This window comes from Gadus macrocephalus, chromosome 2, assembly GCF_031168955.1.
Source record: "Gadus macrocephalus chromosome 2, ASM3116895v1".
Taxonomy (NCBI): Eukaryota; Metazoa; Chordata; class Actinopteri; order Gadiformes; family Gadidae; genus Gadus; species Gadus macrocephalus.
In genome coordinates, this window is record NC_082383.1 from 935,906 (window position 1) to 949,482 (window position 13,577).

A 13,577-nucleotide genomic window follows, 5' to 3' on the forward strand; every position below is an offset into this window, starting at 1 on the left:
CCGGTTGAATAAAATGTCCCCAAGGAGCAAGGAAATGCTGAGCGACAGTTCTGTTGATGTTTTCTAATAGTAATCGCAACCTTTCTTCAGTAAGACTGAAATGAATGAAAAAGAGAGGAGGAAAAAGACAAAGAGAAAGTAATCAAGCGAGAAAGAACGAACCAAATATAAAGCCCACAAGACAAATCCAAGACGGAAACAGCACAAAACGTTGCTTTTGTTTTGTTCGCTCTGTGAACAATGTTCAACCATGTTGGTGATTCTGACATAAGAACACCTACGTACCTCCCGCCCACCAGGGGGCGGAGCTGCGGACGGGGCGCGGCCGGAGCAGCCGGCGGCGTAACGGGCACACGCACGAACCCAAGAACCGGCTGGTGCTGCTGTGGCGACGCTTCCGGGACAAGCTGAAGAGGATCGTGGACAGCAAGTACTTCAACCGGGGCATCATGATCGCCATCCTGGTGAACACGCTCAGCATGGGCATAGAGTACCACAAGCAGGTACCTTACCGTGTTGGTTTATTAGGGGTGTGTGCTAGGGACCAGAATCGGCCCTAGTGCTTACACAATATGTATTGCGATTCGGTAAATATGGCGATTCAGTGAATATGGCGATTCGGTAAATATGGCGATTCGGCATATGTTGCAATCCGATATTTTGTTGTGAGCTGTTGTTGATGGATCTTTTGGGATACAGGTCCTTCATGTTTTTTTTAATTAATGTGACCATACAAACCAGAAGTAGTTGATTTGAAATGACTTAAAGTGAATACACTATAGCGCCCTCTGTTGGATGGTACCATAATTGGCCGCATCTAAGATAAAATGGTCGTTTTATTTCTAGTGTCTAGTATTGGGGAAGGCAAAAAATAGCGATACTCACATGAACCAAAGCATTTGCCCCATCCCTGGTTTGACCAGATTGCGTTCATTTGGTTGTTAACAACATGGCCACCGAGTATCACACAAAGGAGTTTGCAGAAGGCCGGGTCTTCTGTCAGGTCATAACATACGCAGACAGGAAATGAGGGTGGAATAGATCCACTTAAGCCTAGCCAAGCCACATTTAATCAAACCCCAATACAGCCCAAAGCAGTATAGAAAACAGAGGAGCTGAACTGAACTTAATGGATTAGCACTTGCCTATTAACCTGCTTAAATAGCCCGACCCTTTTTAATAGCCAAATAAGAGCTTCTTTGATAGGCTATGGAGCTTTTAACGGAGACGTTAAGAATAACACACGAGGCAGCCCAGGGGTGAGAGCGGGTGAGAGGCTGAGAAGGAAAGGCTGGCCAGAGTTTACAGCTTCCGCAGAGAAAAAGACCAAAGGCTCTGCAAGACAACATTGAATGGTACATCTAGAGTGAGATAAAGACAGCAGATTAAGCCGTTGCTTTAAAGTACAAGGGCACGCACATGCACGCACACACACACACACTGAAACAAAAGCAGATTAACACACGCACACACTAAAAAGAATTCCACTAACACACACACACACACACACACACACACACACACACACATACACACACACACACACACACACACACACACACACACACACACACACACACACACACACACACACACACACATTCAAACCCACTGGCATGGCATGGAGGAAATTCTCTAGTGATTCCGGTGTGGCCAACATCTGTGCAGAGATGTATTACACAGACATCAACATGTACAATATGTTCTCTTCTATGACATACAACACACACACAGACACACACATCATTATTAACTTCCTTCATGGACCCATATGTCTGTGTAAACATTCATAAAGATGAAACAATTCACACTAGAAGCACACACACACACACACATTCATACACACGCATACACGCAAGCACAGGCACGCACACACACACACACACACACACACACACACACACACACACACACACACACACACACACACACACACACACACACACACACACATTCATACACACGCAAGCACAGGCACGCACACACACACACACACACACACACACACACACACACACACACACACACACACACATTCATACACACGCATACACGCAAGCACAGGCACGCACACACACACGCACACACACACACACACGCACACGCACACACACATGGCATCGTTTCCTCTCCTTGAGGGGGGGTGTCTCTCTATCTGCTATCTCTGTGGAGTAAACACAGAGGGCTGGGGGGACAGCCATGGCCATATTCAGCCAACAGCCCACGCTCCTCTCCCTCTGTCACACACACACACACACACACACACACACACACACACACACACACACACACACACACACACACACACACACACACACACACACACACACACAAGGTGGAGAACTACTGGGGGTGGGCGGGGGAGTGTTGTATAAGAATTCCTGACTCCCCTCATCCTAACACTGTGTGTGTGTGTGTGTGTGTGTGTGTGTGTGTGTGTGTGTGTGTGTGTGTGTGTGTGTGTGTGTGTGTGTGTGTGTGTGTGTGTGTGTGTGTGTGTGTGTGTGTGTGTGTGTGTGCGTGCGTGCGTGCGTGTGTGTGTGTGTTTGGGGAGGTGCGGGGGAGTACGTTAAGAAGGGGTCAGGTAGGAGAGGGATGACTGTGTTTCAGGGAGTGAACGCATTTGTTAGGGTAGAGAGACAGAGACACAGAGTGTGTGGTGCAAATAGAGAGAGAGATATAGAGAGAAGGATAAAGAGATGAGAAACATAAAGAAGGGTAGAGAGACAGTTACATTGTTGGGTTTACTGGAATGTTTATCGCAAGCAAACACTCACACAGGAGTCTAGCAGATGCACTACATCAATCTGCTCTAATGTCTAGTCTGTGACACTTGGATGACACACAGACACACACACATACACTGGTGTATATTTAATGGGAGTCTGAGACATAGAGTGGTTTCAATTGACATTGGTCGCCTTGTGTGAGCTCAGGATAAAGGACCATATAGTAAACAGTGTCAAACCACATGTGCGGGTTTATGAGGGTTCAAAGTCTGCACATTATATATTACCTTGTAGGATATTTAACAGGTGTCTTCTTTCTTTGAAAAGGATGTGTGTGTGTGTGTGTGTGTGTGTGTGTGTGTGTGTGTGTGTGTGTGTGTGTGTGTGTGTGTGTGTGTGTGTCTGTGTGTCTGTGTGTATGTCTAATAAAAGGGAACACATTGTCCTTGTAGATGTATGAATGATCCACAGTGTGTGGGTTTTGTTTGATATGTTTAGGAATCATGTCACACACGTTTAGATTTAAGAAAAAGGAAGAAACTGGAACCAGCCTTTATGTTTAGGAATCATCTTACAGACGTTTAGCATAAATTCCATGTTGTGTTTGACCCCTTTCTGAGTGTCCACCATGCACCCTTCTATTCAGCACTGAGTCTTAATTCCAGCCATATGCAGTATTGTGTCGGGCTCCTTAAATGCGTGTGTGTGCAAATTCGATATTGGACCCGAGACGCACAACTTTTTTTGCCGATCGTAAGTTTAAGCACAGCTTTGGAGTAGTGTGTGTGCGTGTGCGTGTGTGTGTGTGTGTGTGTGTGTGTGTGTGTGTGTGTGTGTGGGTGTGGGTGTGTTTGGGTATTATGGGCTATACAATTAACAATGATTTTAAATTAGTCAGCAAAGTAGAAGTAGAGAGAATTAGAGAATCTACTCGTGATTAAATACAAGTGTGTACAAGATGCCACATTGTAGTTATCCAGCCAAGACAAATACACAAGAGTGCCGGCGCTTATGTTGCTCCTTTGTTTTCGGATTTCACTTCTTTATCAGAGTTTATTGTACTTAATGTACTGCTCCAAATCTGCCTTTCTTTTATAATTTCACATTTCGAATTGTGCCTTAAATCTAAAGAGCCACTTAAATCATCATCTTCCTTGGCACATTTTCAGCCGTCAAACAAACATCATTGTTCATGGCTATGCCTTGCATTACACAAACCTATCATATTCTATACCTCAAGGTTTGTTTGTCTGTGTGTGGTACTTTTGCGCCTTTTGCGCGTTTTCACTTTGCTGTGTAGTTTGTTGCCCCTAGGTGTGATAATGAGTTGCATTCAAGGAAACCTCCCCAAGTTATTGAAGATAACACACATTGCATTTTACTGGTGCTTTGACACCCATCAGTGAAACACCTGCTTCATTGATGTTGAATGATGTTTATGCGGTTAGTTTTATCAGCGACACCTGGGTTTGACCTACGATGACCTACGATGACCTACGATGACGGGTGTGAAAGGGTCCAGATTGGTTTTCAAAAAATATATATTTATTTAACGGTGATCTACATTATGATGACAATCACGACAGCTCCTTCGGTCCACTCGATAAATGATGCATTGCCAAAGGACAGCGAGTAAACTTCAAATTGGTTTAATGCCATATTTCTGTTTCAAAATATCTAAAAACCACGTCACACATTGCTTTCAAATTCCTGCCCAAAATAAACAGGAAGGGGTTGCCAGCCGCACAGTTGATGCCACGTGTGTGTGTTCCCTGGCACGTGTCCGTGCGCCACCTGGTCCGATCAGAAGCAGATCCACTGAGAGGAAAATCCAGGAATAGTTTAGCGCAGGAGAAGTGGTCACGCCGGCCGCAGTCTAGCGTAACGACTTCTATGTCATCACACGAGATAACGCGTCCAGTTCAAGTCCCCCTCGCACCCAGTCCAGGGAGGTCATCACTGGGGACAGAGAGCATCCCTGAGCCAGCCTCCATGAAACCAGCCGCCTCCTTCTGCCCATCAGAGCTGCTGATGCTGCTCAGATGGGCAGGGGGGCCTGGTGTATAGAACAGATCCTCACGGTAAATCAGCCCTTATATGACATCCGGCGGCTAACTCGTTGTCTGCCATTATGATTCGCTGATCGACTGCAGATGGAAGACAACAGAAGAGGAAATAGAAATGAGATGGACACTCTAGCTGCGGCCATATGTTTTGTGATTATGTCCTCACATTGATAATGTGGTGACAGTCGTAGTAGTAATGTCAAACACACACGGCCACACACCAATGTTCTCTCCACCGCTCTCTTCCCCGGGCCCAGATGCTTCTACATGCATGTGTTTAAACCGTGTGTACATGTTTGTGTGTGTGTGTGTGTGTGTGTGTGTGTGTGTGTGTGTGTGTGTGTGTGTGTGTGTGTGTGTGTGTGTGTGTGTGTGTGTGTGTGTGTGTGTGTGTGTGTGTGTGTGTGTGTGTGTGTGCTTTATGGCCTGTTTTATATCAGAGAAGAAAAAATGCAAGCGTATTGCTTGTACGATCAGCTAAGTGGAGTAGATCAGCGTGCTGATGGATGGAGCCACGCAGACTGCGGCTCTGGGCTTGATTGATCATGTCTCAGTTCGGTGCACAGGGCAAGAACAAACACTTGGGAGGAGTGTTGTAGCGGTCGTAGTGCGGAGATAACTACACAACGTCTAACAACAGATAATGTGTCTTTATTGTCTGTCTTTCTTGAGGTCCTTTATCAAAAATGTTCTCCCTAACTCTCTCTCTCTCGCTCTCTCTCTCTCTCTCTCTCTCTCTCTTGCTCTCTCTCTCTCTCTCTCTCTCTCTCTCTCTCTCTCTCTCTCTCTCTCTCTCTCTCTCTCTCTCTCTCTCTCTCTCTCTCTCGCTCTCTCTCTCTCTCTTCCTCGCTCCCTGTTTGCCTCAATGTCTCTCTTCCGTCCCCTGGCCAAGCCGGAGGAGCTGACCGACATTCTGGAGATCAGCAACATCGTGTTCACCAGCATGTTCGTGCTGGAGATGGTCTTCAAGCTGCTCGCCTTCGGGCTCTTCGGGTACATCAGGAACCCCTACAACATCTTCGACAGCATCATCGTCATCATCAGGTGACAAGGGCACTGGGCTTTCCCACTACGTATTCTTCCTCTGGCGTCGTGAACTTTGACCCTTTGAGGTTGTTATTTCACCAAAGAGGCCAGCTTAAATTTTTGCCCTCCATTGGTGAGAAAGGACATGGCTGTCCTGGTGTTTTGGTGCTGCTGTGTTTTGCCAATATGCCAACCATGCACGGATTGGGGATGCAATGAATACCAAACAATTATAATCAAACACAGTCCCAATCTCAGTGGCTAATTCAGTGCTCATTTTCTGTGCGCTTTCTTTTGTTTTGTGTCCACGACAAACATTTCTGCGATAGTTCTCACCGATTGCACATATCGAAATTCATGTAGGTTACACCCATAACGCCTACACTTTTGCACCCCTACTACAGATCAATACAAGGGTCACAGCACAATTTCACCTTGTGTGCCACAGTCGAGATGTCAAAGTGCATCCCCTCCAGGCCTTCCTGCATCAGCTCTTTTAACACACATGCAGTTGTTCAGCGAATCTAATAAACAGCAACGACCAACAAACATGCTTGAGAATCTGTTCTATGGTTAAACAAGTCTTACTTTGTTTAGTGTAAAACTACAACAACAAGATAAAATAGGTCAAATGAGGAAAAGGACCAGAGAGGCGGGAGTGTTGAACTAACACATTGGAAACAACAAGGATGCTGAGGTCTCTCTGGACCCACCTGTGGGGTTTAATCAAAGAGCCGTGCGATTTTTGGATACTATCCCACAAAGCCAAGCATTTCTTGTAAATTCGACTCATTAGTTATAATTTATACAGTACAGGGGGACAGCCAACCCTCCATTAACTATTTTGCCATCTCATCCATCATGTGACATGCGCAATGCATTGTGGGCGATGTCGTAGTAAACCTCTGGAACTTGATATGATTCGTACTCCTACTACAGCTCGTCCATCACACTCATCCCCTTTCGCCACCTCACAGTTTACAGCCGATGTGGCCTTCCCGCTCTCTCTTTATCTATCTGAGGCGGACGTTGTTGAATGACACAGAATTGACACATTGATGTTGGAGAGCGAGGGGGCGAAGGGCGGCGCACTTTGTCAGAGCTATCTGTGTGCAGCGTCTAGGAACTGGGATTTAATGGACCCAAATTGTGTTTCGTGGAGATCCTTGTGTACTATGCACAAATGTCACCCTACGCAAATTTCTGTGTTTGAACTTTTCTACGTCCATCACTGATTTAATCAGTGATGGGCAGCAGGGCTTCAACATTTCCAAGTCAATTGAAGTTTTCACTCTGAGGAATCAATGGGTTATCTTTTAATTCAGTGTCGCTTGTCTCTTTGTTGTAATTGGATCCGGCCCTTGCTAGACTAATACGGGAGACTCATATTGTGTTCACACGGCTTGGCAATAGATCCACATAGATTAAAGATGTACACACCCATTTTAAATGTATGGGCGGATTGCGATTCAGTTCGAACCAATGATATTGACTGAACTCTACCCCCATAGACTTCTAACGGAAAAACCTTTGAACTGCTTGATCGCTTTGTTGTTGGCCTTCTGGCGACCTCTGATTCGATGGATCATGACTCAAATCGATGGATTAGAAAGGGTGTGTGTGCGTTGTGTTCATTAGTTCTGATGAGGCTAAATAAAAAGCTGAATACCAACACAGCTTTCTTAAGCTTATGCAAACAGCGCATTGTATTCGTCCCTCTTTCAATTCGAGCTTCTGTGATGATAGGTTTGTTGAATTAGCCACCAATGTCAAAATACTGGGTAATGTATTACAGAGATATGTGTGTTTGTAATTACTTTCGCAAACATGTTTTTAGTCATTTGATAAATACAGTCATTTATCTCGGCTGCTAAGCTGTCCATGCCTCTCCCTGAACTCCTGCCTCAGACATAAACCCATTCCTTCCTGTTAAATCAAATATGACTAATACGATAATTGTCCTCTTTGCATTTGCATCGATTCAAATTGTTTGAATAGTTTGAATGCCTTGGCGAGTTTCTTTCCAGGGTCTCAGATGCTGATATCCCTCAGGGCCCGTCCACACACTCAAAAGCCCTTGGGGAGTTGAGCGGTCCATTTCAGGGCTCTACAGCCTCTTAACTGGATCAATAGATATGTTCACTGTCTGGGCCGTTCCTGCTCTCTGGAGCGGACCGGACACCGAGGTGTGCTGGGTCATCTGTGAATCAGTCTGCTGGAGTTCATAACCTGAGGCACCTTTTGTAGAAAAGCTTTCATTGTGGCCGTCAGCATTGTTGCAACCATTGATAGATTGTATTGTTTAGCATCCTTTTAGGAATTGATACGCCACAGTTACTTGGCCGACCCGACGGTGTCCTCACCATCATTTATGGTTTGAGTGCTCATGCACACCCACACACTTGTGCAGCCTTGTGCTGTCACACGCCCCAGCAACAACGTCTGTTGTTGTTTGAGAAACCTAAACGATGTGACAGGAGGGAGGAGAGACTTCTGCTTAACATCATTTGCTCCAGCGGAATCCCAGCCGGCAGGCACTAACGCATCGTTCTTGTGCTCCTCCTCCTCCTCCTCCTCCTCCTCCCCGTGCTTCCTCCATCTCCTGACGTTGGCGGGGGGGGGGGTCCGCAGCGTGTGGGAGATCATCGGGCAGGCGGACGGGGGGCTGTCGGTGCTCAGGACCTTCCGTCTGCTGCGGGTGCTGAAGCTGGTGCGCTTCCTGCCGGCCCTGCGGCGGCAGCTGGTGGTCCTGATGAAGACCATGGACAACGTGGCCACCTTCTGCATGCTCCTCATGCTCTTCATCTTCACCTTCAGGTGAGCCGCAGAAGCACGACTAGTCACATGGAAGCACACACAAATGTCATTGTTGTCGTTGATGCGCACACACGTGTGTGCATAGACATACGCTCACTCTTTACTGTGTGTGTGTGTGTGTGTGTGTGTGTGTGTGTGTGTGTGTGTGTGTGTGTGTGTGTGTGTGTGTGTGTGTGTGTGTGTGTGTGTGTGTGTGTATGTGTGCTTTTGTGCCTTTTGTGTGTGTGTGTGTGTGTGTGTGTGTGTGTGTGTGTGTGTCTTTCTCCCGTCTCCACAGCATCCTGGGAATGCATCTCTTCGGCTGCAAATTCAGCCTGCAGACGGAGAACGGAGACACCATCCCGGACCGCAAGAACTTTGACTCGCTCCTCTGGGCGATCGTCACCGTGTTTCAGGTCAGTCACGTCCAATGGTGTGGATGGATACTGGCACGCCTTTACCATCTTACCAATGATAAACAATTGTATTATTGTTTAATTCCATTTGGCAGTATGGATGCTGGCTTTGAAACAGTTTAGAGCGTGCTACGACTCAGGTTTGGGCACCTAGCTCCATGTATGGGTTGGAGTTGAAGAAGTTTTGTAAATGCTCTTTAAATATGCACATGTGTTGCCAATGTTCTGGGGCTTGGGCAGTTTTGAAGTCTGATACGCCTGGAGAAGTGATGAGTCGTTCGTTGGCTGTTCTACGGTTGTGTGTCTGTGTGTGTCGCTCTCTGTGTGTCTTTGTGTGTGGGTGTGTCTGTCTGGCTGGGTTTCTTAGACTTGTACTCCTTCTCCGGGTGATGAGTAGGACCCAGCGTTCAGGAGTGAAGGGCATCAATATTTAGCAGGATTAGAACCAAAATATCGTCTCCGTCACAGTTCTTGGCCCCTTGAGACTGATTCCCTCCTCAGAGAGCCTGATACCTGCGGGCTCAGTTCTAATTGGCTCCTACACAACCGGACTGCTTCTGCAATCATCGCTCTGGTGGAGGCAATTAATGGATATCTTTTGGTCTGTAAATGCCTCTTGGCTAGTGAAAATAACCGGACACTCCTTTGCGTGTGCACTAGAATGTGTGTGTGAATGTCTGTGTGCATGTTTGTGTGTCTGAGCTGAATCGTGCCCATTAGTCAGGTGTTGCTTAAAAAAAATGGCGTGCTCTCTGTATCGCTTTCTCCCCTATCTCTCTCTCTCTCTCCCACCTTCTCTCCCCTCCCACTGCTTTTCTGTGGAGATAGCGTAGTAGTTGCCCCAGATATATTGTCCCTCTCTTCTATTATCGCATGCGTCAGCTCCCCACTAGCACTAGAAGGATAGCACGTGTGTGTGCGTGTGTGTGTGTGTGTGTGTGTGTGTGTGTGTGTGTGTGTGTGTGTGTGTGTGTGTAGGTGTCTGCATCTGGTCTGTTTTGCAGGGGTTAGTTTGTTTTTATGTGGCATACAGAGAGAGAAAGAGAGCTAGAGGAAAGGAGCGAGAGGGGGGAGGAGGAGAGAGAGAAAATATGGAGAGGTGCTGAAAAGGCATTTCACTAACTAATGAGCCGAAGCTGTTAGCCAATGGCAGTTCTACTTACCAAGCAGGCTCATAGCTCACAGTTACACAGACACACACACATACTCGCGGGTACACAGTTATACATACACACACACAAAGTCTCACCCACAAACACACACTCACATTCACACTCACAGTCTCTCACTTACAAACACACAGACCACACACACACACACCACACACATACACACACACACACACACACACACACACACACACACACACACACACACACACACACACACACACACACACACACACACACACACAAACATGCGTGCAGCGTATTGGCTTCTTGACAAAGACTTTCATCATGCTGCAGTATAAAAAACTGCTCAGTTAAAATGCATCCATCACTCACTTTTTTTACATGCACACACACATGCACATGCACATGCACTCCCAATGGTCCGGTCGGTGTTGTCAAAATGACGTATTGCCTCAAAACTACAATAAAAATAGCTCAATACTGTATTTTATAATATGCCCAAAACCCCTAAGAATAGCTCTAATTGCATCACATTTTCCTCGGTCTCTGACTCTCTTCACCTTTTCCTGACCTTCTATAATGACATCACTTCCCCCTGCGTGCGAGCCTGCTTCTCTCTTGTCACTCCCCCATTGTGTCCTCCTGTTCCCGTCACATGCTCTGCCTGCTTCCCTCAGCAGAGAGCAGAGCTCTGCAGGCTACCTGGGTCCCCATCGTCGACTGGAGCAAATATAGAATACAGCGTAACCATTAGGTCACCCATTGAAAAGCTCATTAATATTCCATAATTGTGTTTGTTTTTTTTGTGAAATATAACATTAACACTCAAAACACATAAAATGGAGATGCACTTTATAGCAACTGAGATCTAAACTGAATTCTTAAAACATTTATTGGCTGTGTATTACGAGCACTAAATCATGTTTTTCTAATCGACCGTAAATGGTGAACTGTTCGCATCCAACATTCAACCACGGCGATCCCCCTGTAGGCCGATAGAGGAACTACAAGTTGGTCGCTTCTGCCATGTCCATGGCTGCCACTTGGGTTCTATACACTCAGCATGGCTGTAGGCTCCGTTCCAGACAACCATTGATATGAATTCGTACCATCTCAGAGGGATCCCGATTTAACATTGGGTTCTATGAATAGGTAGATAAATACAAATATATAAATACTAAATATATCGATAACTGATACAATTCCGGGAGATTCTCTGATCATCACAATATATATATATATATATATATATATATATATATATATATTTTTTTATTAATATAATTTTTTTTCAGCATACTCTTGTGGACCATAGATCAACTCATGATGGGCCGGGTCTGGCCCGCGGGCCGGCTATTGGGTCACACTGACCTACAGACTTGACTCTGAGCCCTCATTATGGGTTACCCTAACCCTATCATGTGTACGTCTGTAGCTCAGCTGAGGCATTCGAGGCCGAACAGAACCGAAAAAGATAACAAATCACAGAACATCACATGTTTTTGTTTTGTGGCTCAGATCCTGACCCAGGAGGACTGGAACGTGGTGTTGTACAACGGCATGGCCTCCACGTCCCCGCTCGCCGCGCTCTACTTCGTCGCCCTCATGACGTTCGGCAACTACGTCCTCTTCAACCTGCTGGTGGCCATCTTGGTGGAGGGCTTCCAGGCGGAGGTATAAGGGCCGACTTCCTGAGGCTTGTGTGTGAATGTTTAGTCCCGGTGGTACGCGAGGGTACTGCAGGTGGTGCGTTGGATTTAGTTGTTGAAATAGGCACATTTACCACAACAAAATAAATAATATAATGGAGAGTAGATCTATAAAATATATTGTTAATGCAGTATTATGGCTTGTACTTTGTAATTTTTTTGGATAATTAATGTTTGCTAAATAACACATTGGAAGCATATGCATATGCAGAGTAGCTGACTTTTTATTCCCAGTGTTTCCATCTGGCCATGTCTTCCTGCAGCAATAACTGTGTATAAAGGAATTGCTGGCAAACTGCATGTGTATTTGTGTGTTTGTTTCAGTTTTTTGTCTATATTTGTGTTTTGACTGTATCTGTGTGAATGTGTTTACATGCATTTGTGTATATGTTTGTGTCTATGTCTGTTTTTGTGTGTGTCCTTCGATGTTTGTGTCTTTGTCGGTCTTTGTGGTTGCGTTTAATTTTGTGTTTGTGTTCCAGGGCGATGCCAACAGGTCTGAGTCGGACGATGAGAAGAAGTCTGAACCTTTGAGGAGGACGAGAAGGTGGAGCAGCTCAGAGATACAGGCAAGTTGACAGCTGTTAGCAAGTACCGAGCCCTGAGGAGGCTTAGCATCCGTCATGTGGCTTCAAAGACGGAAGAAAGAAAGAAACAGGGCAGTGAGCGGAACAGATGTTTCAATGTAAAGCCAACCCTGAGAGGGACGCTGAGGCTGAGTCGACAGCACTGTTGTTTAGGCACATCAGTCCTTCTGACTCTCTCTCTCTCTCTCTCTCTCTCTCTCTCTCTCTCTCTCTCTCTCTCTCTCTCACTCACCCTTGATCTCTTGCTTCTATCTTGCTCTGATTTCATGTTGCCTGTCGTTTTTTTTGCTGGCTTTCATTTTTCAACGGTTATTTTGAAAACGCGCACAAGGCATTGTTTTGTGGTGTCATCTGTTTATGACATATTTCCCCCTGAAAAGTGTGCATGCAGTGTTAATGTCATTTTCCCCCATGACATGTGTGCACACTGGTGTTTATAAAATATCTCCCCCCGGAAAATTGTGCACGCTGGGGTTAAAGACATACTTCCCGCTGACTGGTTTGCACCCTGGTGTGTATGACATATTTCCAGCTGATATGTTTGCACGCTGAAAACCCATGAGGCGTTCTGGTAGAAGGGGTTGAAGTCAGTCTGTTGTTCTTATTGCCCTTCCTATGGCTTTGGAAGTAAGAGAACGTAACTGGAGGGGGACATTGTAAAGAAACAAAATGAAGTGTCTTTAAAAAAAAGAGATTCAACTCAATTACAAAAGAAAAAAGAAAAAACGATTCAGACTTCATTGGAAATCGGCTGGAAATCATAATGACCGTAATGAGGGTAAAGATAATATAATGAAGCTAACGCTCTCGTAAACGGTCGTTGTGAGGAGGCTGACCAGCACATCACTTCCTCCCTCTCCAGAGCTGAAGATGTACTCCCTGATGATGACGGCCAACGGGCACGTGGACATGAGAGGTACCTTGGCTCCTCCCATAATTATGCGAACGGCGGCCACGCCCATGCCGACGCCCAAGAGCTCACTGGGCGCCGAGTCGGTCCTGGGGTCGGGGATTATCTTTGGAGAGGCGGGGCCTTGCTTCGGAGAGGCGGGGCAAGGGTACCACTCTGAGGCGGGCAGCGTCCGCCGCGGAGAAAGCTGTCATGGGAGTCCCGC

General features: G+C 46.1%; 2 protein-coding genes across 2 annotated transcripts in view; both read left to right on the plus strand.

Annotated features, from left to right (window-relative positions):
* Window positions 1-13,571, plus strand: part of cacna1ha (calcium channel, voltage-dependent, T type, alpha 1H subunit a) — a 20,659-nt gene extending 7,088 nt beyond the window's left edge. The window contains exons 5-11 of the mRNA XM_060068487.1: window positions 300-503; window positions 5,688-5,839; window positions 8,453-8,638; window positions 8,916-9,033; window positions 11,685-11,840; window positions 12,358-12,444; window positions 13,325-13,571. Of these exons, the coding sequence (XP_059924470.1) occupies window positions 300-503; window positions 5,688-5,839; window positions 8,453-8,638; window positions 8,916-9,033; window positions 11,685-11,840; window positions 12,358-12,444; window positions 13,325-13,330 (909 nt within the window). The 3' untranslated portion in view covers window positions 13,331-13,571. The remainder of the gene's footprint in view (window positions 1-299; window positions 504-5,687; window positions 5,840-8,452; window positions 8,639-8,915; window positions 9,034-11,684; window positions 11,841-12,357; window positions 12,445-13,324) is intronic.
* Window positions 13,348-13,577, plus strand: part of LOC132474253 (voltage-dependent T-type calcium channel subunit alpha-1H-like) — a 39,191-nt gene continuing 38,961 nt past the window's right edge. The window contains exon 1 of the mRNA XM_060074835.1: window positions 13,348-13,520. Within this exon, the coding sequence (XP_059930818.1) occupies window positions 13,348-13,520 (173 nt within the window). The remainder of the gene's footprint in view (window positions 13,521-13,577) is intronic.